This window comes from Sturnira hondurensis, unplaced genomic scaffold (genome assembly GCF_014824575.4).
Source record: "Sturnira hondurensis isolate 20B ecotype Veracruz unplaced genomic scaffold, ASM1482457v3 Scaffold0007406, whole genome shotgun sequence".
NCBI classification, from domain to species: domain Eukaryota; kingdom Metazoa; phylum Chordata; class Mammalia; order Chiroptera; family Phyllostomidae; genus Sturnira; species Sturnira hondurensis.
The window spans coordinates 4526846-4554523 of record NW_028080037.1 but is presented as its reverse complement, the minus strand read 5'-3'; the positions used below and the strand labels follow the sequence as shown (position 1 = coordinate 4554523).

Sequence of the window (27678 nt, the reverse complement as noted above, 5' to 3'; positions counted from 1 at the left end):
TATCTTGAACCTCTCTAAACCCCTTTCACTTACCACAATCACTACCACTTGATTTTAAGTTTCTGTGGGCAGGATATCTTTTAAAAGGCAAAAGATTTATACTATCTAAAGAGAAACCAGAGTATAGGAAATCTTTTATTTTATGTAAATCCCTTAGCTGCCTTGTGCTACAATGTCTTGCACATAGGAAATGTTCAATAAAATGTGTTGAATAATTTTGAATGTAAATGTAAAATATATTTCTAACTGGATTTATAGTTTTTGTCATTCCTTCCTTGAAGGTAACATGTACTCATTACCATAAAATAGGAAAGTGGAATATCAAAAGAAGGACAAAAATTACTTTTCCTGCCACTCAAAGATCATTAGTCAATTAAACAATACGTGAGGAAAATATAATCAGTGTCCAGAAATTAAGTGTTCTACACTTGGATGACTTATTCACAGAAATTATGTTCTCTTTTGAAAAAGAAGAAGAAGAATAAGCTTTTGAGCCAGGGCAACATGTGACTCTTAACCTCTTCCAGAGGGTGGAATTTAGGAAAGGCCAACTCTTATTTTTACAAAGGGGGTGAAGAAAGCAGGGGGTAAATAGTATCCTCTTCAGGGTTAGGTCAAGGACACGCAGCTTAATTTTTACAAATATTAGACTAACCTTTAAGACCAGAATTCTAGATCTAATCTTATAAACAGGAAAAAAATTTTAAAGAGCCTTAATCTAAAGGTCCAATACAAATAGGCACCTATCAGATAGCTAGATTTTAATTACTATTACTTTCTTATTTAAATGTTGAGTTATTAGGTATTATATAACATTGCCTAATATCTAGAAATTAACAAGCCTCAGTGTTAATAGGAGCCCCTAATTCTGTAACACACTTGGTTCATAACTTTACATACATGTGACCCTTGGATGATTTTTCTGTTCTTTTCTCCTGTCCAGAAAAGCATTGTTAGACAGCATTTAGCATTTCAGGAAGATGCTATTGCATCTCAAGGGAATGAAGTGACCTTCTCTGTGACTTCACCTTCAACTCTGCAATTTGTGTGGCAGGGAGGCAGTGATTCATATCTGCGTCTGTAAGATAACCAAGGTCCCCAAGCCACAGTTGAGCCAGAACACGTTAAAGTAAGAGCTAAAGCCCTGGGTGGTGCAGCTTAGTGGATTGAGCGCCTGCCTGCAAACCACAGAGTCGCTGGTTCAATTCCCAGTCAGGGCACATGCCTGGGTTGCTGGCCAGGTCTCCAGTAGGGGGTGTGTGAGAGGCAACCACACATTGATATTTCTCTCCCTCTCTTTCTCCCTCCTTTCCCTCTGTCTAAAAATAACATAGATAAATTCTTTTTAAAAAATTAGAGGTAAGGTTAGAACACTTTTATTTTTAAAAGGTTGACTTTGAGTTTCTTTGCACACTATCATTTCTTAATCCTCTTTACAGTATTTTCACTGCTTTTTAAATTAAGGCAACTGCCCAGAATAATCTGGAAATTACTGTCTTTAGTTAATGAAGTATTCTGGACAGTAGGTATGAGTGTGTGTATGTATGCATGTGCATTTTAACTTGATTAATTATTAAGTAATTTCATGTTTACTGAGCTAGCAAGGGATAGCTATTTTGTTTCTAATTCTAAATCATAAAATGGACTGTTCATTCCTGCTTTTAACCCATATTTGAGTTTTGTTAACTGTCCTGGACAGTGTTTTGTTTTGCTTTGTTTTGTTTTAGCAGCATTTGAGTTTTGCTTATGGGTTTCATTTTCATACATTTTATCACAGAGTTGAGCCTTTCTTCCTTTCCACCCTTTCACATTCATTGTCTCAGTTTTGAGTTAGCTATACCGCTGAGGTCTTGAGTTCTTGACATAGACTTGGTCTCTGGAGAATGAGAAGATGTAGGCTTCATTATGATTAATGCAGAGTGGTTGTTTTGGAGAAACTTCTTGCAAAGGAAATATATCACTTGCTTGTTACAGCAGGAAGAACATAATTTATAAAATTTCACCTCGAGAGGACTGAAAGGACTGTTAGTCAAAGCAAATTGTACTTTTCTGAATAACTCAGCTGTTGAGTATATATTTTTTCAGTAATCCTCCTTTTTGTTCCCTTTGGGATAATTATTTGCAGCTACATTTCACAGTCCTGAATCACAGGGGAGTGAAATAGTTGAGGCTTCAGAAATGTTGATACAAATGTGATCCATTCCATTGGATAGAAATTGAATTTATACTCTAATCTCATTTTTCTCTAGTTATGAAGCTTCATGTTGTGATGCCTCTAGACAAATAAGGTTGACTTTGAGAACACTAGATTATAGATTTGAAGAAGATCCTTGGCATCTGAAAAGAAGCCAGTTGTGGTGTTGCAGTAAATATTGCTTGACCAGCTGCCTCATTAGATGAACACTTGCTGCAGAAAGTGTAAAACCATATTCTTATCCCTCTGTGTACAGAGAGTCTCATGTGGCTTTTATTATTCAACTCTTGTGATCCAACCGGATTCTTACTCAATTTCTCCTCTGGAGTTTCAATTCACCATCAAGTACCTATCCTAGTAGATAGATGTTTCACTGATGGAAAAACGATCCCTGTAGAACTATCTTTCTTCATTAGACGGTGAGTTTCCATGTAAAATGCTTGAGGACCATCAAAGGTGCAGGAATAAAGCTGTTACCTTAGAGTACTGCTTAATAGTGAAATTATGTCAGCCAAATTTTTCTTCACTGGTGCTTATATAAAATTGAAATTGAGTATTACTCTCTGGGCATCACCTTCTTCTGGAAAGTATTGGCTTTGTAACTAATGCATTTCAATCTGCAGTTTAAGAAGAATGGAGACGTCACAGTGATGGATGGTAATAGGGCGCAGTGCTGGAGAGACTCAGGGCAGTACTTTTGCTTTTGCTTTGAAAAGAAGTCCGTGGAAAACATAAAATATTACATAAAAATCATAAATATTTTCTAGCTGATTATTTAATAAAACTGACATTTGCACATAAATGGTACAATTAAAGGAAACTTCTGCCTTATAGTTTCCTTTAGGTCTTTTGGCTTAACTATTTCAGATATGTAACCATTATCTTAATCTAATAATGGTTTTGATTGGATTTTGGGTCAAAGGAAATACTTAAACTAGATTGTGTGCTGACAGATTGTTAATGGAGACATAAAATGATTACAGTAAATCAAAGGAAATAGCTTCTCTATTCTATGCACACTCTTTATCTTGGCTTTCAAAGCCTTTCCAGTTAACTCAGGCCACCTTTCAGTTGCATCTCTGTTCACCTCTAAAGAAATTGTTTTCTTTTTAATTATATTTTATTGATTGTGCTACTACAGTTGTTCTGATTTTTCCCTTTTGCTCCCCTCCACCCAGTTGCCCGCTACTCCCTCAAGCAGTCCCCCCACCACTGTTTATGTCCATGGATCTTGCGTATAAGTTCTTTGGCTACTTCATTTCCTATACTGTACTTTACATCCCCATGAAAGAAATTGTATCATTTTGACAAACTGGATCCTTAAACTTAATCAGTCATCATATCTGCTACTGTAATTTGATGTGCCAAGTAAGAATGAAGTTCACAAATGAGCTTTTGGGCTAGGAACTCTCATTCCTAAGATAAGGTGTCCTTGAATTCACTTCTAGAATTCACTGCTCTCTCTACTCTCCCTGAACATCTCATCCACCCCTCGTGTCAATTTCAGATCTTTGTCAGAGATCTGGCTCTGATTGCCTTCCCTGCTGTAGGCACCATAATTCCTGACTTTATACAGAACATTTCCTCAAAAACACCCTGCTAGCACCTGAAACTCAGAGCACTGGAGAAAGAATTCAAAGTCTTCTGAAGGCATTTCCACCCTCTTTCTAATTGGAGAATCATCTATTTAATACTGATTCTTGAAATTCAGGAACCTAGTGATACAAAGCTTATTCATAATTGAGCCCAGGTATCCTTTGTATTTCCAGTGATTGTCTATTCTACTTTTCTCAGTGCCTCTAACCTAAAATCATGCAGCTGACTCTACCTCTTATCTCTCCCACCCATTCTGTCCTCTGCTATCAGGATTATTTTTCTAAACTGTAGAATGGACGCTGAGCCAGGTAGCTCAGTGGAAGCATCATCCCATAGACAAAAAGTTTACAGGTTCAATTCCTGGTCAAGGCACATACCTGCGTGAGCTCAGTCCCCTCCTGTCAGGGCATATGTGGGAGGTGAGCAATCAGCATGAATGTTTCTCTCCCTAAAACCAATGAACATATCCTCAGATGAGGATAAAAAATATATATGTATATTGGATTCTATCACTTGTACCCAGAAACTGTTGATTTTTTATTATCTATAGTAGCTCTGTCCAGTAGAAATATAATGTAAACTACATATGTAATCTTCAATTTTCTAGTATCTACATTAAGAAAATACAGTTAATTTTAATTTATTTATTTAACCCAATATATCTAAGGTATTTCAGCCTGTTCAGTATAAAACTTTTACTGCCCTGGCTGGTGTGACTTAATGGATTGAGTGCCAGCCTGTGAACCAAAGGGTCACAGGTTTGATTCTCAGTCAGGACACATGCCTGGGTTGTGGGCCAGATCCCCAGTTGGCACCCTAGAGGCAGCCACACATTGATGTTTCTCTCCCTCTGTTTCCCCCTCCTTTCCCTTCTTTCTACAAATAAATAAATAAAATCTTTCAGGAAAAAAAATTATTACTAGGACATTTTCTTTTCTTTTTGGACAGGACGGGGCAGGGTGTGCTGTTTCTGGAATCCAGAGTGTATTTTATATTTAACAGCACATCTCAATCCAAACTAACCATGTTTCAAACTCAATAGCCACATGTGGCTAGTAGCTCCCATATTGGATAGCACAGGTCAGTAGCATAAAGCTGAAAGTTCTTGGTCTGCAATTTTAGGCCCCCCACAGTTTCAGCTACTGCTCTCCATATTCCAACTTCTTCCCACTCACCCAGGCCCCAGCTACACCTAAATGTCTGCTGTTCTTTTCCTTTCATTACTCTTCCCTGTCTTTGGAGATCTAACTTACCTTCCAGGGTCTAATCTAAAAGCCACTTCCTCAGTGAATCACTCCTTGCTCCAGTCCTGCAGTGCCCATAAGCATTAACCACTTGCTCTTGACCCTTCTGCAGCAGCACTGGTGGGAGCCATTTGTGAGTGAGTGGTCTGGCTGCCCACTAGAAGGTGAACTTCTCAGAGGTAGGATGTGCCTCCCTCAGCTCTCTGTTTCCTAGTGTTGTCTGTGGCCTCCATTTGCTCTTAGGGATATTTTTTTACCTTTGCTGTTTGATATCCTTGGTATCTTAAGCAATCTTTCACTTAACAGTGGTTTTCTTTACCTCTAGATGAAATTTCCCTTTATATCTGAATCGGTTCCACTGTTTAAAAGGTGTTCTCTTTGTGGATTGAAGCTTTTGCTTATGCAAAAGAGGAGAAATAAATTTCCTTGTAGAAATAATTGCCTAATACGCACTAAACTAGGTTTCAGATGTACACGTGGAAAGTTATATAGTTTTAGCCTGATTCTAATCCCAAATATGACTCTTCATGTTATATAACTTGCTCTTTTTACATAAATTATATATGTATGCTAAGGCTCCTGTCCCCCAGCTTTATTAAAAATTTTATATGCTTTTTTACTCTCCTTTTACCCTAAAGAGATTTAGCCAAAGGAGTTTTGCCTGAGTTCTTTTTCCCTTGTAAAAGCAAACAGGTGCCTGAAAGGTTGCACTCTATTCTGGGAGAAATCTGATTATGTTGAAGGGCTATGTCAGGTCAAACTCTATAACCTGCTGACAGATTATTTAGTGAGTGCCAGGATCAACTCTCAACATTATCTCAGATTTTAATGGTTTTCTTGTGAAGGGCATTTGTAGATAAACCAGTTTGCATTTAAAGTTAATTGTGGCTCTTAGATCAGAGACTGGTTAAGAATAAATTCTCGAGCAGGCAGTATGGAAAGAATAAATGATTCAACAGATGGAGTTGCAAGGATTGCAATTGCATTCTGTTCTTTAATACAAATTGTTGTGTTTAAAACCTTGGTGAAATCTTACCCCTAATGATACAAGAGTTCCTCAAAAGCAGTGTCTATTAAATAAACTACCTTGAATTCTCTTAAGAATTTCCACCCAGTTGCTTGAAAAATGAAAAAAAGTGATACTACTTCATGGTAGGGTAGACCCGTCATCCTTGATGCTTCTCTTTCCCTCATCACTGTGGCCCCTAACCCCCACCCCACCCAGTTCACCTGTCAGTCCTTTTGTTACACTGGATCCTAAATCCCTGGTCTGTTAACTGTACCGCTACCGTTTCACAACTGAGTAGCCGGGACTCCTGACTCATCCCTTCTTCCACTCTTGCTCTCCACAGTAGGCAGAAGGATCTTTCTTCTTCTTCTTATTATTATTACTATTTAAACTTTGTGTAATGACACTTTCAAATATATATCAAAGTAGAAAGATAAATTACTTTTTCAACTTCATTTACCCATTCTTGGCCATCTTGTTTCATCTATTCCTCCATTGTTCTCCCCCCAACCCCTCAGCACTATTATTTTGAAGTAACTCCCAGACATCCATCTAATCAACTGATGCAGAATTGTCCCAGATTGAAATTTTGCTTATTGGTTGGCCACATAAGGTGGGGGAAGTTGCTGCTCCTATAGTAATGTTCTTTGCTACCCACGTTATTGTCTTCCAATTCGGTTTTCTCTTATTTTTTCTTAGGATGTGTTTTATTTCTATTTGATAAATGCCATCAGAAAAATACCTTCATGTGTTCATTTCACATTAAGCCAGTTTTTTAGGAATGCTTATATAGGCACTCTCCTACTTTTGTACCAAATATGTTCTTTAAAATGTGTTGAATGTATAAAAGATTTAAATGTATATGCAGGGGGTATGTTTTATGCTCAGAAAGCCTTAAAAGATATAAAATTCTTAATTCATATTTTAATTATTAAAATATATGCTCATTATAAAAATAAAATGCAAATGATATAGAACAGTATGAAGTAAAAACTAAAACCTCCCAGTTATTCATCGATTGCTTTTAGCCCCTTATTTCTGAAACAACTACTATTAATATTTCTTTTTTTAATAAAATATTTTATTTATAAGAGAGAAGGGAAGGGAGGGAGAAAGAGAGGGAGAGGAACATCGATGTGCGAGACAAACATTGGTCGGTTGTTTCTCACATGCCCCCAACCCACCTGCAACCCAGGCATGTGCCCTGACTGTGAGTCAAACCAGCAACCTTTCAGGTTGCAGGCTGGTGCTTAATTCACCAAGCCACACCAGCCAAGGCTACTTATTTATTATAGATTCTTCCAGAAAGATTCATGTGGTCTTTCAAAATCTTAATTATATGTCTTAATTATTTGTTTTCTCGGTTTTTTAAAATTTAGTACACAGGTGACTTTAATGTTGAACAACTAGTTTGGTGTTTTGCAAAGGGGTTGAATAGGAAATGGTATGATGCTGACTTTGACATCTTACTGACTTTCTTGAACACTAGCTTCCTCTTGATAAAGGAGTCTGACACACACTGAACTCATCAACAGCCCTAGAGGCCCGTGAAAATCTCTATACCTGTGCTGTCCAATGGAAACATAATGTGAGCCATACATTGTCATTTTCAATTTCCTACTATACACATTAATTAAAAATAAACAGGTAAAATTAATAATGTATTCTCTTTAGCACATTATGTTCCAAATATCATTTCAACATGCAGTCAATATAGAAATTAATGATATAGTTTACCCTTTTATTCATACCAAGTTTTCAAAATGAATTGTGTATTTTATACTTAGAGCACATCTCATTTTGAATCAGCCCCATTGGAAAGCTCAGCCCTGTACAGGGTAGTGGTTGTCTCTGAGGGAAGAGGAAAGTGGATGGGATATATTCTTAACTTTGTTCTTTATTTTACAGTTACTGACTAATATTTGAAGTTGAAAGTTTGCCACTTTTGCTAGTCTTAATTATTGCAAACTCGGGGTCAGCTGCATTGTCACTAGCATCAGCACTTTAAAAAACATTTTTTTCATTCTTACAAAATACAAGAAAGATTAATAACACATGCTTCAATACAAAGATGAGTCCTGCCGAAATTGAACTCTTGGCTGGTAGGCAATGCCACCCTGTGGTAGCTCACATGTTTGTTCATCAATATATGAAAAACCAAATTCTAAGTAGAAAATATGGCTTAGGAGTATTAGTATATAATACATGAACCTTGAGCACTTTTTATTCTGAATTTTAGGGTATATATGTATATTGGTATGTAGTAAAATGAACTGTCAGGAGAAGATGAGTAGAAATTCCTGAGAAGTTGTTAAGAACATTCTTTAAATGTAATTTTTTTTTTTAGGGGTTGCAGATGGTGTAGGAGGATGGAGAGACTATGGAGTTGACCCATCTCAGTTCTCAGGGACTTTAATGCGGACATGTGAACGGTTAGTAAAAGAAGGACGGTTTGTCCCGAGTAATCCCATCGGAATCCTCACCACAAGCTACTGTGAGTTGCTGCAAAATAAAGTACCTTTGCTTGGTAAGTAGATCCCTATGTGTTTTCTTCCCTAAAGACACCCAGGTGATGGTTAACAACAAAACCAAGAAAATTACTTAACCAACCTAGCTTTAAGCATGGTTTGAGAGAGAGGCTATCAAATACTTACTACTTACTTACAAAATACTTACTACTCCTTTTAGAAAGAGTATAAATAGGTACAGCCACTTTGGAAAACAATTTGGAATTACAGAATAAAGTTAAACATGAACAATACGCCCAGCAGTTCACTTCTAGGTCTGTAGACTAGAGAAACTCTTACACATCTGTGTATCAAAGAGTAAGTACAAGAATGTTCATAGTAGCATTGCTTATAATAGCAGAAAACCAGAAACCACCCAGAAGTCCATTTATAGTAGAAAAACGCGTTTAGAAAGGGAATGATTTAAAGCTGCATGCACTGCTCGGGAACATGTTGAGGGAAGAGAGGACATTGCAGAATTCCACCTAAGGGTCTGATTCCATATTAGTTTATGTTTAGAAAAATAAAAAAGTAAAACTCCATTGTTTGGGATTCTAAAATATGATAAGAGAAGAAAGAAAAGCAAATGATTGTGCAATTCAGAATAGTGGTTCTTCCAAGGGAAGAAGAAAGAGATGAGGACTGCCATGTAAAATTCAGGTGATTACCTCTGGGAGTTCAGGTTGCGGATAGGTATCCCAGACTAATAAATAGCAATTAGCTGATTAGTCAGTGAAACAGCATCGCACAAAGTAGATCCCTGTTAAACTTGTATTAGAAAATGTACAAGTACCTAGTGTTTATCTGGTATGCTAACGGAGCATCCCTTGGCCCAGCTTCTACATTTATTTGTTAAATGGATTCCTGGAAACTTACCCAACATCTTACCCAGCCTTCTAAGCAGACTTTCAGAAAGGGTGTTACTAAGTGTCTGCCAATTGTCAACATCTTTCTGGTTACTAGAAGGCCCTCCCTCCCAGTCATCATCCACATTTAAAATCAGTCTTGTCCTGGCTGGTGTAGCTCAGTGGATTGAGCGCGGGCCTGTGAACCAAACAACTGCAGTTCAATTCCCAGTCAGGGCAAATGCTTGGGTTGCAGGCCAGTTCCCAAACAGGAGACACAGGAGAGGCAACAATACATTGATATTTCTCTCCCCCTCTCCTTCCCTTCCCCTCTAAAGATAAATAAATAAAATTTTTAGAAAAATAAAATAAAATCAGCCTCTGTTCAGTGTTAATGGAGAGCTCCACACTGTAGAATTTTGCCTTCAACTTAAATCCTTTTTAAAAAAATATATTTTATTGATTATGCCATTACAGTTGTCCTATTCCCCCCCTTCATTCCCCTCCACCCTGCACACCCCCTCCCCCACCATTCCCCCTTTAGTTTATGTACACGTGTCACAAGTTCTTTAGATTCTATATTTCCCATACTATTCTTGCCCTCTCCCCTGTCTATTTTCTACCTACCGTCTATGTTACTTATTCTCTGTACCTTTTCCCCCCTTCTCCTCCTCCCACTCCCCTGTTGCTAACTCTCCATGTGACCTTCATTTCTATGGTTCCACTCCTGATCTAGCTGTCCTCTTGGTTTGTTTTTGTTTTAGGTGTGGTTGTTAATAACTGTGAGTTTGCTGTCCTTTCACTGTTCATATTTTTTATCTTCTTTTTCTTAGATAAATCGCTTTAACATTTCATATAATAAGGGCTTGGTGATGATGAACTCCTTGAATTTGATCTTATGTGAGAAGCGCTTTATCTGTCCTTCCATTCTAAATGAGAGCTTTGCTGGATAAAGCAATCTTGGCTGTAGGTCTTTAGATTTCATGACTTGGAATACTTCTTTCCAGCTCCTTCTTTCCTGTAAGGTCTCTTTGGAGAAATCAGCTGACAGTCTGATGGGAACTCCTTTGTAGGTGACTGTCCCCTTATCTCTTGCTGCTTCTAGGATTCTCTCCTTCATTTTAATCTTGGCTAATGTAATTATGATGTGCCTTGGTGTGTTCCTTCTTGGGTCCAACTTCTTTGGGACTCTCTGAGCTTCCCGAATTTCCTGGAAGTCTGTTGCCTTTGCCAAATTGGGGATGTTCTCCTTTATTATTTGTTCAAATAGGTTTTCCACTTGTCACTCTTCCTCTTCCACTTCTGGTGCCCCTATAATTTGGATGTTGGAACGTTTAAAGATGTCCTGGAGGTTCCTAAGCCTCTCCTCATTTTTTTGAATTCTTGTTTCTTCATACTTTTCTGTTTGGTCATTTTTTTCTTCCTTCTGGTCCACTCGATTGATTTGAGTCCCAGTTTCCTTTCCATCACTATTGGTTTCCTGTGCATTTCCCTTCATTTCAATTAGTTTAGCCTTCATTTGTTCCTCTAATTTGTGACTAAAATCAACCAGTTCTGTGAGCATCCTGATCACCAGTGTTTTGAACTGTGCATCTGAGAGGTTGGCCACTTCTTGGTCGCTTAGAGTTGTTGTCTCTGGGCCTTTGAGTTCTTCTTGAGCCATAATGTTTTGGTCTGTTCGTGCCTGTTACCTATGAGGGGCAGAGCCCTAGGTGTTCACCAGGGTGGGGCCACTCAGTGGCTGGCTTGTGACGCTGTATGTGGGAGTGGGATCAAAGGCAGTGGCGGTCCCCTCTGCTGCTTCCCACCGCTGGGGCCTGCCCAGTCCGTCTCACTGCTCGCTCCTTCGCCTTGGTTTATCTGCCCGTGAATGTGTGACCTCGGTCAGCCAGCCACCCTGCGCCCTCACTGGGTCTGCCTGTTGCCACTCCACGCCTGGGATCTGCCAACTGCTGCCGGAGTGCCTGGGTTGGTCTGGCCGAGTTTTCCTGCCCAACCCACTCCACCAGTTGCTGGCTCCGCCCCTCTTACTGGTCTGGCTGAATGGTTCGTTGTTGTCAGACTTCCATATAGTTCAATTTTCTGTGTTTTGGTTGCATTTTTGTTACTAAAACTTTGTTGTCTTTAAACTTGGTTGTGCGAGGAGGCACAGTGTTTCCACCTACGCCTTCATCTTGGCCAGAAGTCTTTAAACCCTTTTTAAGAAGGGATTCTTTTCATCATGTTGCTGCCATCTTCTGTCTTCTTCATGCTGATTAACCAGCTTGTTTTCTTTCTAACTGAAGAAAAATCTTGGCCTTTAGGTTTCAGTATACCACTTCGTCTTAATCTGCTATTTTGGACATGCAATTTGGAGCTTGTCTGGCATAGTGAAACATCCCAGATTCTATTTCTAGTACCTCTGTGTCAACTTGCCATATGACTTAGGGCAAGCCACTTAACCTCTGACCCCCTTACTTCATATGTTAAATGTAAAGACCCTGATAGTTTTGTTTTGTGTTCCCTTCCCTTCCTTTCCCTTTCCTTACCCTTTCCTTTCCTTCCTTCTCCCCCTTTCCCTCTCTCCTCTTTCCCTCCCTCCCTCCCTCCCTCCCTCCCTCCCTCCCTCCCTTCCTTCCTTCCTTCCTTCTGTGTATATGAAAAGGAATGGAGTTAAATCTTCCTGAGCACTCAGAAATATGTTAAGGGAAAAGAGAACATTGCAGAATACCATCTAACAGACAGCCTTCTGCAAAGGTAAACTGCTGAGTTTTACTGAACCTCAGATATAATTGCAAATAATGATAATTTACAAGATTAGGTAATATTTTTTAACCCAGCAATTGCTAAAAAGCCTATAACGCCACCAATGTAAAGGGCAAACTGAGAGCAGTAACCACGTACATCTTGAGAATATCTAGCTGCTTTTAGAATTGGGTTGGCATCACAGGCTGATTGTTGACATATGAAGGTCATACCCCAAATACCCTGGAATTTCTTTATTAAAAAATTGTGTGTGTATTCTTACATGTTTAAACTTCAGTCACCTTCACAGTGCTCTCCATTTGATGTAGCACACCTACTGAAACTTTTTCCCACTGCTCAAAATAGGTTTTGAACCCATCAATTTTGATGCCTTTTAGTGTTTCTGTTATTTTTTGTTTCACCTCTTCTACATCAGCGAAATGTTTACCTTTAAGGACTTTTTTTTCATGGGAGAAACAAAAAATTGCTCAAGGAAGCAAAAAAAGTCACTTGGGGCGAAACAGGGTGGGGCATGGGGGGATTGTGCTGTTCTTTGGTCAAAAACTGCTCAACACTCAGCCTGGTATGGGCAGGTGCACTCATAAATCACCTGTATCGTGAAATGGGCAAAGCATCGAGAGTCTTCAAAAAAAATTCTCTGAAGCCAAACACGGCCTCTCACAATGACACCAGCTGGTGCACTGATACAGATGGGCTCCTAGAACACTCATCTAGTCAGGGAAGCCTGAACAACAGGGACCCACTCTCCAGAAGATAATTCCGGATTTTTTTGTGTCCTCCCTCATATATTTTCTCAGACACCTTTAAGTAGATGTAGGTCTTATGAAGCCAACATATCTTAAGAATTTGAGGAGTTATTCCATTCTCTTTTTGCTACACAGAAGGCTTAGTTGTAGTTTATAAGATAAAGGACCAGGTGATAAAAACATTTCCATGAGAATGTGAAGGATTTGCTTGGGTGCCTGTGTGGACTGGTGAGTCATCTGAACACTCACTGCTGTTATCCTCAGCATCTCTTTTCTTCTTTGCCTGCTTGTTCCTCTCCAAACACCTAAGAATGGTAAGCTCTTCTCCCAGTATCAGGCTGTTCGGGCCTGTGCCACATGCACGTATCAGTGATTTGAAGAGGCAGAGGAGGAGTGCATGCGCCAAGCCCAGATGATTCTGTAAGTGTGGGCTTGCCTTTGTTGGTATTTCTTTGCATATTAAAGCTCCCTCACTGGTGAAGACCTTTTTGGTTCTTACTCAGCAGGTTATGGACAGAAAGGTAGCAAAAAACGATGGCCTTGGTTCATCAGTGAGTAATAATCAACATGAGTCCTTACTGCAGCAAAAATTTCAAGGCTGTGCTGCTCCTCTGTCATTTTTTTTTGTTCTCAGATTAATTCCATCAGCTTTCAGAAGATCTTTTGTGTGATGATTCTATCAATGATAAATGATTGGAGTTTCTCTGCATTGAGTTAGGGAGGAAGGGTAATTGACAGTCTTAGCACCCATGTAAGCTATGGAGTAGGTTGTATGACAGCACTACCAGTTAATTATAGTACTTGTGTTTTTCTTTGACATTTAATGGATAAGGACTAGATAGCTTAGTGTTAAAGTGTCAGGTTAGTGCCTGTGCGTATACTGTAGAAACAAGGGAATGGAATTTCTGAACATTACGATGAAACAAATGTTTATATTTAACTGTTTTTAAATTATTAGGTTATACATTTTCATTTAGAAAAAATTAACAGCAAAAATTAAATTAGTGATCATTCTCCCTGATATTTTTTTTCTGTATGTTTGTGAATAGAATAACGGTAACAGGAATTGAATCTGTAGTGTGCTCACAACAGCACCCTGAGCCAGGTTTGTAGGTACTTTAATCCACCATCATGTTAGAAAGAAACTGAGGCCTAGGCAGAAGACCGTATTTTTTGGACTGTAAGACGCACCGTCCTCCCCAACCCCCACCCACAAGGAAGGAATAATGGTTGTTAATGCTGCTGTTGAGTTCTGTTTATATTTACATTGGTGAAATATTATGTTATTTATGTTATTAAATATTTTACCACTTTTTTTGCTTCCAATTTTATTTTCCTATTTTCCTCTAAAACCTAGGTGTGTCTTGTGGTCCGAAAAATATGGTAAGAGACTTGCCTACTGGCAGTCAGTCACACAGCTAGAAAATAGAAAATGATGGAGTCCTGATATTTAACATAGCTAGTTCCACACCTTGTTTATTTTGTTTCATTTTGCTTTTTAACTGTCATCTTAACAGTTTGGCCTTTGTCTGCTATAGCTTTTTTTTTTAAATTCACTATGAGGTATAGTTTTTTAAGTTTGACATTACTTTTTTTAAAATAAAACTTTATTAGCTTGTAACCTACTTGTTTGATTCATCATCTTTCCTTTTTGAATATTTCTCTAACAATATAGTGGTTGTCAAAAAGCTAACACTTATTATATGTTATTAAGTGTTTGACGTGATTTAACTAATTTTATCCTCACGAACACTGCTATTAGGTAATTACTGTTATCCCTATTTTTATAGATGTGGGAAACTCAGGCACCGAGAAGTTAAGTAATTTGCCCCAGGTCACACAGCTAGTAAGTGGCAGAGCCAGCATTCAGACACAGGCAGGCTGGCTCATTTAAGAGAATACTCTTCAGGCCCTGGCTGGCGTAGCTCAGTGGATTGAGCACAGGCCTGCGACCCAGACTGTCGAGGTTCGATTCCCACTCAGGGCACATGCCTGAATTGCAGGCCAGTTCCCAGCAGGGGGCTCATGAGAGGCAACCATACATTGATGTTTCTCTCCCTCTCTCCTTCCCTTCCCCTCTAAAGACAAATAAATAAAATCTTAAAAAAAAAAGGTTGTTTATAAGAGGACAGCTAGATCAGGTGCGGAACCATAGAAATGAAAGTCACATGGAGGGTTAGCAACAGGGGAGTGGGAGGAGGAGAGAAGGGGGAGAAGGTACAGAGGATAAGTAGCATAGACGGTAGGTAGAAAATAGGGGAGAGGGCAAGAATAGTATGGGAAATATAGAATCTAAAGAACTTGTGACACGTGGACATAAACTAAAGGGGGGAATGGTGGGGGAGGGGGTGTGCAGGGTGGAGGGGAATGGAGGGGGGAAGTAGGACAACTGTAATGGCAATCAATAAAATATATTTAAAAATAAATAAAATATATTTTTAAAAAGGTTGTTTAGTTTTACCCTTTCACTACTGGAATGAGCAGTGACCATGTTTGCTACACTCGATAAAACCATCATTATTTTCTTTTGATTCTTGTTAAACTAATAGACAAAATAGTTAGTAGTGTGATGATCGTTTTCCATATATTTCTTGGTAAACTGCTTACTTTTCTATTTTGCCTTTTCTCTGTAGGTGTAGTTTTAAATTTTAGTACTTGAAAGTGATCTTACTAGATTTACTACTACCTTTCATTCTGAGAAAGGTCATGTAAGCTGTATGCTACGAAGCTACATGGAAGTTTTTTCCGCTCCCTTTAGAATGTGGTCTCTTCTGTCTGAACATTAGTAGTCTCTGTAAAGCAAACAGGTTGATTCCATAACCTACCTGGGGAAATTAGTCTTGTTACTTCATAGCGAGTCAATCCCCAATAAAAGTTCTCATCAGATGGAGATCTGGTTAAAAATTGTCATTATGTGCCCTGTCCTAAGTGTTAGTGAATTTTATGCAGGTTTCCTGCTGGTTACTGATGAGAAATTTCAGGGAAATGTAACATTCTCATTCTGGCATTTAAATATTAAAGCTTAATATTTCAACAACATGCTTTTGAGCTTTTGGCATAGATTAACAGCACTATTGAAATGAAATAATGTGGTTCAATACCAACCATCTTTTTTGTTTTCTATCTCTGCAAATGGAAGAATTCAGATCATTAGTGGCCTACATACTATGTATAATACAAATCCCTTCTTCTTTCCCACCATTTGGACCCTGATCAGGTTATTGATCACATTTGCTGGCAACATGGATCATAATTAAGAAAGGTCATTTTTAATTAAGCAAAAGAGGTTCGAATTATGGCATGTTTCTCCTAGGGGTAATTTGATTAAAATGTGTATACAAAGGCAGCCTGGGAAGAGAAAATAAGTGGAGACCATTTTTGTGTCTAGGTAGCAGCACTGCCTGCATCGTGGTGCTGGACAGAACAAGCCACCGCTTACATACAGCGAACCTTGGCGATTCGGGCTTTCTGGTCGTCAGGGGTGGTGAAGTTGTACACCGGTCAGATGAGCAGCAGCATTACTTCAACACTCCATTCCAGCTCTCAATCGCACCACCGGAAGCCGAGGGAGTCGTCCTGAGTGACAGGTAGTCTCTCCTTTCACCATTAAGTGTGAATAGCACGTGGCCCACCCACAGGTTCCCTCCCATCGCCCTTGATCACAGTGGAGATAAACAGTTTTCATTCTCATGTGAGAAAAGAAGGCACATTGAGAATGTTCTTAATCAGAAGGACCTTTATTTTTTATTTTTTTGTTTTTTAGGATTTTATTTATCTATTTTTAGAGAGAGGAGAAGAGAGGGAGAGAGAAACATCAGTGCATGAGAGATAGAGATACATGGACAGGTTGCCTCTTGCATGCCCCCATGTGGAGAGTTGGCTCACAACCCAGGCCTGTGCCCTGACTGCGAATTCAGCGACCTTTCGGTTCGCAGGCTGGCACTCAGTCCAATGAGCCACACCAGCCAGGGCAGGAAGACCTTTTAGATTGACTTCAAAAGATATTTTGCTTAGCCCTGACCGGTATAGCTCAGTGGGTTGAACATGGTCCTACAAACCTAAAGGTCACAGGTTTAATTCCGTCAGGACACATGCCTGGGTTGCAGGCCAGGTCCCTGGTTAGGGGCCAGCGAGAGGCAACTGATTGATGTTTCTCTTGCACACATTTGGGAAAATATTGGATTGTGGGCCCTTCTTCAGTTGGCTGTAATACACATTAATATTAAGCATATTGGAGTGGGGAGAATTCAGGATCCCAAAGCCTTGGTAGGTATCATGTCACCTAACAGTTTTTAGAAAACAGTGTTTTCATTTTCCCTTATTTGATTCTTCTTATTTTGGCTTCTGAGAGCTAGAGCAGCCCTAGCGTATCTCACACACTATCTTTGGGAAAGTCTGGTTAGGGCAGCACTCGGCCTGGCCTGCCAGCAAGGTGGGGGTTGCTCCCCCTGGAGCCCAGAGACAGCTTGCTAGCATGTGACTTCAGCTCGCGTTTCAGTGCAGGCAAAGTTTCCAGCAGCACAGTATGTTCAGTCAAAATGGGCAGAACTGCAGCTGGCAGAACACCAAGCTCATGGGTGGGAGTGTTGGAGAAGAGGACAAACTGTCCAATGGTAGCAAGTCTCTCACAGGCAGAATAGCAAAGGACACTCCTGGGGAAAGAACAGCCTCAGCGTAAAATAGAGCTTCAGGGCCAGCCTGGTTATTAATCTAAACTTCTAAGTCTGATTAGCTTCCCAAGACTGAGCAAATGTGAAGGGTCTTGTATGGTTTCTCTTCATTTGCAGAATAAGTCAACCTGGTTTCCACCAGTTGTAGTCATTTTCCCCCCTGCTGTGTCTTTTCTCCTTAGCTCTTAGTCGATCTTCTCTATGAACTGTTATTTTAACTATAACTTACAGGTTTTCCTTTAGTGGCTGTTTTTACAAACTATTTGTTGTATACATGTATGTTAGTTGATTTCTTGACAAACCCCATCCCAGAAGTTTTAGACGTGCTGCTGCTTCCCCCAGTCAGAGCAGATGAACCAGAAGTTTCCTCAGTTCACTCAGTATAAATCCCCAGCAGAGTGGGTTGTTAGTTTTTATGTTTTCTCTTCACAAATTTTATTCCAGTCGCTTACACAGGTTTGGGGGGTTTCTGTCAAGCGTAGGGTGCTTTGGTTCTGGCCCCTCCCTTCTGGGTCAGTGTATGAGTTTTTCCTGGCTCTTGTCCCCTAATCACAGGTAAGGGCAGGTTATTAGATATCTTTTTCACCCCTCCTCACTTGGGAGGCCCTGGAAGCAGGAAATCCTGCTTTGGAAGAGGCTGAGAATCAGCCACCCCGGTGAGGGGGCCGTTACCTCTTTGAATATATGATCTTTTCTGTTCTCGCCACCTGGGTTTTTTTCCCATTCTTATGTCTGTGTTCATTGGGTTTTGTCAGAGGAAAAAAGTCTCCCTATCTTTCTTCCTAAAAGTTTTATACAAAAAGATGTGGTGTAATATCTACCTCTTGTCCCTGCCCCCAGCCACACATCCTCTCCTCAGAGGCAGCCACTGTTACCTGTTTCACTTCTGTACCTGCCTCTCTGCATTTCAGAATGTTTGTTTTCCCCAAGTTTGGAGGGCCAGTTACTTTGTTTCTGCATTCATTTAGTCACTACACGCAGAAGACCTACTATGGTCCAGGCACACTAATAAATAAAGACACTCCCATGAGGAGCACTTGGTGTAAGCCCTGGGAGCCACACAGTCCTTACTCTGCTAGAATAAGTATCACTTAGTAATACTAACATGGTATTACCAGTAATATACTAGCAATTACTAGTACTATAGTATTATAGGTATTTCCTATGAATGAATTCTTACGGGAATTGCATGCTTTCCTCCATGGTGCTCAGTCAGTTGTTCTGTTATAACACAACCTCCTAGAGCCAGATTCGATTATGCTGGGAAATGGATGAGTGGAAAATGAATAAGAGAGGATGGAATGTGGCTCTAAAGAATTAGGAAATAAAGAGTCATTTGCCCTGGGATTTGAGAGGCATGTTAGTATCTGGCTCAGAGAAGAAGGCCTCCTCCTTTTAAACCAAATGTGACTAATCACCACCCTCTGTTTTACTGGGTAATTTCAGTTAAGCTTTTGAAATATTTGTATCAGAGTATTCTATTAATTTTTTTAAGGTTAGGAGTTTCAGAATGACTAACTTACTATTTACTTCTATTACAAGTTCGTTTTTCTTAAGGCCTCATTTCATTGTAACATAGTGCCTATTGAATACTTTGCATGGTGTCTCTAAAGAGCTCTCTTAACTTGGCCCCTCCCCTGTCCTTGTCGCAGCCCGGATGCTGCTGATAGCACATCTTTTGATGTCCAGTTGGGAGACATTATCCTGACAGCGACAGATGGACTCTTTGACAACATGCCCGATTATATGATCCTGCAGGAGCTAAAAAAGTTAAAGGTAATTGACTCAAAGGTTGGTCCTGGGGAAAAAAGCCCTCTCTGGGCAGTTTTTTCTTGATTCAATTGCATTATCTCTTTTTATAGTTTTAAAAAGGACTATTTTGTGAATATAGGAAAATAATGGTTCTAATCTTTCAAGCAATTGTAAATGGAAATATTCACAGATGGATCACTTGAGGAAAAAAGGCTTCTTCCTACCTAGGCTTTTAGTGGGGTGGTAAAGGTAGGATAAGTCTAGCTAAGAAATTTATTATTTGTATTTTTATTATATTTTAATGGTATTTAATAGTGGTTGGCTCCTGGTCCTTTTCTCCTTTTGTTCTCATAGCAAACCCAGCAGGCTGTTGAGGCTGGGAAAAATAGGAAGTTGTCGTACGAAAGCCAGCCAAGACAGTGGCCAAGGACAGCAGGCAGCTAGAGGCCTTGATGTGATCTGAGCTGCCACCAACAGCAGGACAGTTCAGACTTGACCCATGCAGAGAGTGGAAGTGAAAATCAGTCTTTCCACATTCTCTTGGCTTTGTAAAAATACTAACTCTGGGAAAAGGGAGTCTTTTCTCGTGCTTTTATCACTAACCCGTATAGCTTTGAGTAAGTTTTTTAACGTTTTAAGCTATAAATGGGGGTACAGAAGGTCCTGTTTTAGAGGGTCATGGTGATTAACTGAGACCGTGCGCATGAAATCCTTAGTCCAGGCCTCATCTGTGAGGTCCACTAAAGACCAGGTGCTTCCAGGTAGTGGCATTGCGCTCTTCTGTGGTGGCTGGGTGGTAAGCAGAGGGACATGTTCCCTGCCCTCTGGAGCTTATCTTCTGCTGGAAGAAGATAGATAATACACACAGAACTCAGAGTTTATTCTGAATCTGATATTATTATTTGTTAATTATTGTATTATTTTCCATATGAACAACTGTAAGCCCCCTTTTGCCCCTCTCCGTAATGTCCTTGGTAAATAAGGAGAAAAAGCAGGGGGAAGGGACAGAGAATAGAGAGGGGCTGCTAGGTTAGAAAGATTGGTCAAGGAAGGCCTCTCAAAGAGGTAGCGTTGAAGCAGAGGCCTGTTACTTATACCGAAACCATTCTGAATGTTGGGATGTTGGAGCTAAAATGGATCTTGTTTCCCATCCTGTTTTATTGATGAGGACGTTGAAGCAGCAAGGGTAAGGGTGTGACTCAAGATTATACAGCTAGGCAAGCATCTTCCATCAGGATACAAAGTTCCAAAGGCATTTGCAGTAGGGTAACTGGCAGCTCTTGCTTAGAGAGCAAAGGGGGTTGGCAAGGGGTGCATTCCTAAGCAAGGAACTTGAACTCATCCCTTAAGTGCTATCAAAATTTGCCCTTTAAGTCTCATCCCATTTTAAAAAGCAAAAATACCTTAAGCATTCGAATACCTTAAGAATTCAAAATCCAAACTTCAGGGCCCAAGGCCACCTAGCAAAAACTTTCTGACTTCACATTGTGTGCAGGCAGCACCGGGTCTCATTCATTTAGTCGGGGTGGAGCGTTTTAAGGTCTTCTCTGACTGGAGTGAAACGTGAAGTGGTGGAAACTGTGATTAGATCAGTATTACTGTTTTAAAAAGTGGTATTTGTAAGTTTACTTGAATACAGAAATCATGTGAGATATTATGGTAAAAATAACTCCCTCATCCTTCATCTTAGAATTCAAATTATGAGAGTATACAACAAACAGCAAGAAGCATTGCTGAGCAAGCTCATGAGCTGGCCTATGACCCAAATTATATGTCACCTTTCGCACAGTTTGCATGTGACAACGGACTGAATGTGAGAGGTAAGCATTCTTTAGGAAGGTCATAGAGACTAATTGGGAACATGGTAAGAAGGGAACACTTGGGGCTGTGGGGGGAGGTAACCTAGAGCACTGGAGTGAGACTGTTGAGGGGTGCTTCCCCAGCGTGGCTTTATGCTAGGTCATCAGGCCTTTCCACTGGAAGACGAGAGCAGAGCGAAGTGCATGTTGTCTCGTCTTCTCCACAGAAGATGCCCTTCCAAACTGAACTTCACAGGCTGCACAGGCAGGTGGAACCTGAAGCCCTGTATTGCCACCACTGCACTGCTTGGACCTGAGCCCAGAAGGCCTCCGGGCTCTGCCTGGAGGGACTGGCCATTCCCAGCAGTTTAACATTGTGCCCTTCACGGGTCTGACATTTCACTTCTCCCTTCCTCTGGCTCTGTGGGACTCATGGACAGTATTTGCCTGCCAAACTGCCACAGCAGGTTTTGAAGAGGGAAGCAATGTTAAACTGTCCTTGCTTGAAGAGTCCTTCTGGCTACCGAGTGGTATATATGTGTGACATGTAAAGCATTTCTTAGCCCTCCAGGAAATATTAAAATAGAAAAAAGCACATGCCATAGCTGTTTGGCAGATGAGAATACAAGACTTCCTGGTTTTAAAACAGTGGGTATGTTTGTCCAAATTAGGCTTACGGGTAGAAACATGTTACTTCTCGCCAGGCAGAATTTATCTTACCCAGCTTTTGTCTTTATTGTGATTGCTGTAAACAGAAGATGTAGCGGCCCTTATCACAGCTCCTGTTTTGAAGAGCAAGGAGTGTTTTTTTTTCTTTTAAACTTCAGTTAAGTTACATATAATCTCTTGGTGTTTTTGTTTAATCTCTATCAAATATTTCTTTTCTCTACTAGAAGATACTGAATTGCAATCATTTGCATCCTCGTACTTTTTTAGGCTTACAGTTTTGATCGACACTTCCTTTTAAGATACATGAATACATTTTCATTTCCATTTTAGGCGGAAAGCCAGATGACATCACCGTCCTTCTTTCAATAGTGGCCGAGTATACGGACTGACTGGCCTAGGTGTCAGCTCCTGCCTTTCCTTCCGTTACCCCAGACTCTCCCCAGCAGCATGTGCGGATCCTGCTGGCGGGACCACGTTTCTTTGCCACTGGTCTCAGTGGCCCGGGGTGTACGGCTTTGCCTGTCTCTTTGGGACCCGTTGAGATCTTTGTTGAGAACCACTACTGTCGTTCACTAGCTCACATCTGCCAGCAGCTTGGAAGAGAAGCAAGATTTGAAGATTGACCTTCACTTCTCATTGTCCTTTCCATGAAGGGGTGGAGGTTTTCAAAGCCAAAATGGCTATTTTCAAAAATGCTTGAAGTATTGAAGAAAATGAGTAATGTTGGTAAAGTGAGTTCAGAATTATAGTGCGTAAAAGGGATTTTAAAAGTCTAACACAAATTATATGTTATGGTACATCTACTAAAAACACATTATTCGTCGAAAGAAATGTTACACGTATACTATACAGTCTTTGTTATGATTGGGTGTGGCTTTGTGTTTTCATTATAAACTCCTGTTTTTCAGGGGCTTATAATTCTGGTCTAAAATACTGCTCTGGATTATGAAATCTTGATCCCAGGAGTTTTGGGGACAGGGTTGGTTACAAATTGGAAGGAAAATCCAGTTTAATTCTATGGATGTAGATGTTTTCATGGTTTTTAAAAGATGCTTAATTGTAGTCCTGTGATCAGCATTTTGGGAGTTTACTGATTAGTCCAAATCACAGGCTGGTGGCCTAATCTGCAGGAGGGGTGGGGGAACTCTTTACCGAAATTTTTTAGTGGGACTATTTATTACTCAAGAGTGTAAACTCCTCAAAGCCAAGAAACTCAATGCTGTGGCCGAAACCCCTCCCAGCCATCTGAGGTCATGCCCCCACATGGAACCTCTAGGCCTGCAGGCCTCATGGATTGAAATGGACGGCTGTTTCTTTGAGTTTGGGACTTTTGATGGTCATGCTACTTCTGGTTTCACTCAGACCTTTCCTTAGTAGCCTGCTTTCCGCAGACGAGCACGCACCAGATTCAGGAGTCCGTGCAGAAGGGCGCTGTGGGCAGCGGCGGCAGCACAGACGTCCACGAGGAAAACTAGTGATGATCTGACACTTGCATTTGCCCTACACAGAAATTTAGGAGTTTCTGAATCAAGCTTAATGTTTACAGTTTCTGAATAGCCATCTTGCAGTGTGTAGTTTAAGTATCTCGCATTCAGTTTTCTCATTATCTGCAAGCTCAAACTTATTTTTAAGGTTTCTGTACAAGTCAACTGCTGTAAGGATATGTATTTTGGAGTCAGTTTTTTTCCTTCCTTAACTTGGTGGTAGAAAAATATATATACTTAGCAATCCTTAAATTAAAGCCATGTTTTATATATAAGTCAGGTAACATTGGTATATAGATGAGAATGCAATTAAACCTGATGAGAATCTACTTGAGGAGAATATAGAAAGTGTCTCTAAAGGAGATACTTACTCCCTGGTTTATTGCATCACAACTTACGTTTGAGGTTACCTCAACTTGTTTTAAAGATTTTGTTTTGTGAATTTGTACTGTATATTTGAGTAACTGTCAAGCTTTTGTTTTATTTAAAATTGTTTAACATGTACCATGTACATGTCATTACTATATTTCAATGCATCATGCTTGTAACAGGCATTTCATTTATATTAAGAATGAGTTATTCATTTGTAAGCTGTTGCATAATTTATCTACTATTCCTAAATTGGCATAATGTTAGATATCTATTGTGAATCATCTTTAATTACATGTCAGAATGCCTTAACTACCCTAACTTGACAAAACAGTTCTTTGGTAGAGGAGACTGGGCGGGGAGGGGGTTTGTGGAGGGAGACCGTTTAAATAACCAGAGCCCATCGAGCTATGATCAGACATGGAAGCCAGAGTGGGAAGTGGCGGGGTATTTATTTGGCACAAACCATTCGCAGTCTCTGTGTATTTAAAGAGTAAAGAAAGTTGCATCCAGCAGGGTTTTGGTTGAAGGAGTACATTTATCCTTGGGCTGAAGACATTTGTTCTTTTACTGTTTTTTAAATTATTTCTGGTCAGGGGTTTGTAGCCAATGATCTGGATATGTTCTGCATTAATTTTGCAATGCCTACCTTTGATTCCTGGCAGAGCTGGTTAAGTCAGTGGCTTTTCTCTGCTCTCATTGAACTCGTCAGACACAATCTTTATAAAGCTAGATTGGTGGTGTTTTAACACAACTCACTTAATCAACTTACCTTTTTGAGAAATGATCGTAGGAAACTGACAATATATTTGTTCCAGTGACGTTGAAATAAGTGGGACAAGAACTGAGTTTCACAGCGGAACTGACTGTGGACCTGGCCTGTAGATTTGTACATGAAACAGTCTCTCTTCTCCCTGTCCTTTCTGTGTTATGCACTTAATTTTATGACTGCCAGTGGCCAGTAAGAAGGCTGCTGACCAAGTAACTCTCCTTCCACCCTGTGTCAGAGGCTGTGTGGGACCCTTGCGGGAATTTTCCAGGTCACAGGACCCGAGTCTCTGTGGGGTGTGACTTGAGATACGCCACTGGTGTGTCTGATTCTGAACTTGGTGTGTGTGTCAATTGTATTTTAAATCAAGCAGTATAAAGCAACACACACACATACACCTCATGTAATGGACTTTTATAACAAAAGAGAATTTGGGTTTCTAATTTACAAATGGCAAATTATTTATCCCTCTCTTGGATGCACCAAAGACCAGTAAAGTTTATAGCTTTTCCATCTATATTTATAAAGCAATACTGTATTATAAAAAAATCAATATTTTTATCACATGCTTGAAATTTTTATTTTGTTCTGTTTTAAAATGTGCACTCTAAACATATCAGAACCTTATTTCTTCCTGTGAACTTAAGCTGCCTGCGCACAAAAGAAAATTTACCCAACAGATAAGCAGTAGAGTCCATAGGCTCTTAAAACCTGAAAGAAGAAATGAGGGGGAATCAAGTTGTTTGTCCTGAATTACTGTGCTGGCTTGACATGGTCGATGGGTACTGTATCACAAAAGAATCCATTCCAGGTGTGCAGGTCTGGGGGTCGGGCTGTGTCTAGATTAGTAACTAGCTTTCAGGCTTTGCATGATGGGAGTGTCTCTCCTATCAGCCACGTTTGTTCTGGATAGAACAGTAGCCTTCAGTACCACCTTCAAGTACCACCAACCTACCACATCAAGTAACAAAGCAGGAATTGTAGGAATTTACGGAGTCAGTTTTGAGCGTTTTAGAGATTGTAAACAAGATTGGCTAGAACGGTAATAAGTTCTTGGTTCCTTGTCACCTCATACCAGCTATCTTTGGTGGAAGCTACAGCATCCAATTTTCCTAAAAATGATACATTTTAGCATTTAACAAATTTTACAATACCAAAAAAAAACCTCCCCAAATCTGCTTATAACACTGAAATTATAAAGCAAAAAAATTTAGATTTTATTCATAAAAAATTAAATCCTTTGTAAATTGAACTTCTCAACTAAATATTGACAATGTCCATGTCGAAATTTTAATTGTTAGCAGGTAGTTTGTGGCAAAGATAGCTAAGTAATGAAGCAGGTTTGAATTTGTGTATACTAATGAGCTGCTTTTTTCTGTTTTGAGACTATCATTATTTGTCTTACCCAAGAGGCAATGATCTGAATTGGATGTCTGAAATATAACTTATGCAGGAATAGTTCTGTAAATACATTTAAATAAACTGTAAAGATATTTAATAAATATAGTATTTATACTAATCTGTGTACTCCTTTTAATTTGAATAGTAACTAAATAAGATACTAGCCCTTGACATTGAGTTTGTTGGTCTCTATCAAATCCACATTTCCAAGCCCCTTAGTCAGCTAGTCTAGCAGTGACTCCTTTATAGCTATTATTTTGTCTTTTACTAGTTCATCTGCCTTAGCTCTTTTCACCAGCTGGTTTATTACATCAGTTTGGCTTCCTCAAAAATTCATCAAAATGGACTGATAAATTGAGTGTAAAACCCACGTGGCTTCCTAGCTTTTGTGTCATCCACATGGTATGAAGTAAATCACAGGAAAATCTGGTGTCATTTAAATTAGCATTCTGAAATCCAAAATTCTAAATTCTAAAATCCAAATTAAGTACAGTTTAACAGGGCGGCTATCTTTTACAGACTAGGGCTGCCTCCAGGCGTCAGCCCCTGCCCCTTTCCCTGGGCGAACCAGAAAGCTTCCTCCTCAGCAAGGAGACTACAGTCACTCTGGTAGATCAGCCTGCTCCGGGTAGCCATCTGCAGTTGCTAGGGACATGTGAAATTCAGTGTTCATCATCACTGTAAGCATGGGATACATTTTATCTTTAGCCTACGTGTGAAAGGACCTCTTAAAGTTATGTGGGCATTGCCAGTTTCCACAAAAAGCTTCGTGAAAGCCCATTTTCATTCACTGAGGAACATTTTGGGATGAACTTGAGTTTTTATTAGGTTATTGTGGGTAGCTCTGACTCATGACTGAGCTACAAGAGCCAAATTCATTCTGGTTTTAGAAGTCTGTTCACAGTTCTAAAGTTTACCAGTCTATTCAGCCACCTTTGTTTATGAGTTCCACACAAAATCTAAAGTACAATTGCTTGCCAGTTAACATTTCCGTGGGATCTGATGTCTTCACAAAGACTTAACAATAAGATGTTACAGGAGTCTAGTTTGTCAGGTTATAATTGACTATAGACAGGTTTGGGGGAGGGAGAGGCACGCAGCATAAGACATTACATAACAGTGTTTCTGTGCCAGATTTTTTAGTGTGTGCAGGTAACAAGCTGATTCTTAAAGAGGCAAAGAACAGAGGCGTTCATCGTCCACCTCATTCCACTCCAGACCGGGGCCGTCTTGACAGTGGACGTGAGTGCTCCGTGCCAGATCATACACAAGTAATTTTGGCGTCACTCCCATTAAATTCTTTTTTGCACCTCACTGTAGAAAGTCACATCTGAAAATCAGGATAATTTAAGGCTATCAAATAAAATTATACAATATATAAAAAGACTCCAAAGTGAAGGGGGTAGCTATATATTTTTATTCTTGACTTTTTTTTCCCCAGGGGTTAATTTTACTTAAAATCTTGACAAAATATAAAAAGCCATGGACAAAAAGGTCATGGTATTACATGAGGAAAGTGCATAACTTTTACTATGTCTGAAAGCACCAAAACTCCAGTGTTTGCAATCAAATACAAAGATACCTGACGGGCAGTCACAGAATCTAAGGCAGTGCCGATGCCCTGCAAATGGCTGCTGAAGAAAGTTCAAAACCTTTATAACACGGGCAGAGAGAGTGCTAAGAGCTCCAACACGAACATGCATTGAACTGAAGAATTCTAACGAAACTTTTCCCTGCACAGAAAACTACTACCTCCTAAGCAGCAGAAGGGACTTAAAGCAAACATACACTTGACAAGCAGCTATTCCCAGATAACGATTGTTGCACGAGATGATGTTTGGAAAAACAGAAGCCCATCCTGCATCTGAAGGAAGTCCAA

General features: G+C 39.8%; 1 protein-coding gene across 1 annotated transcript in view; it reads left to right on the top strand.

Annotated features, from left to right (window-relative positions):
• Window positions 1-25905, top strand: part of PPTC7 (protein phosphatase targeting COQ7) — a 39634-nt gene extending 13729 nt beyond the window's left edge. Inside the window, exons 2-6 of the mRNA XM_037052083.1 lie at window positions 8391-8570; window positions 16275-16473; window positions 19209-19332; window positions 20999-21128; window positions 22107-25905. Of these exons, the coding sequence (XP_036907978.1) occupies window positions 8391-8570; window positions 16275-16473; window positions 19209-19332; window positions 20999-21128; window positions 22107-22165 (692 nt within the window). The 3' untranslated portion in view covers window positions 22166-25905. The remainder of the gene's footprint in view (window positions 1-8390; window positions 8571-16274; window positions 16474-19208; window positions 19333-20998; window positions 21129-22106) is intronic.
• The last annotated feature ends 1773 nt before the right edge of the window (window positions 25906-27678 follow it).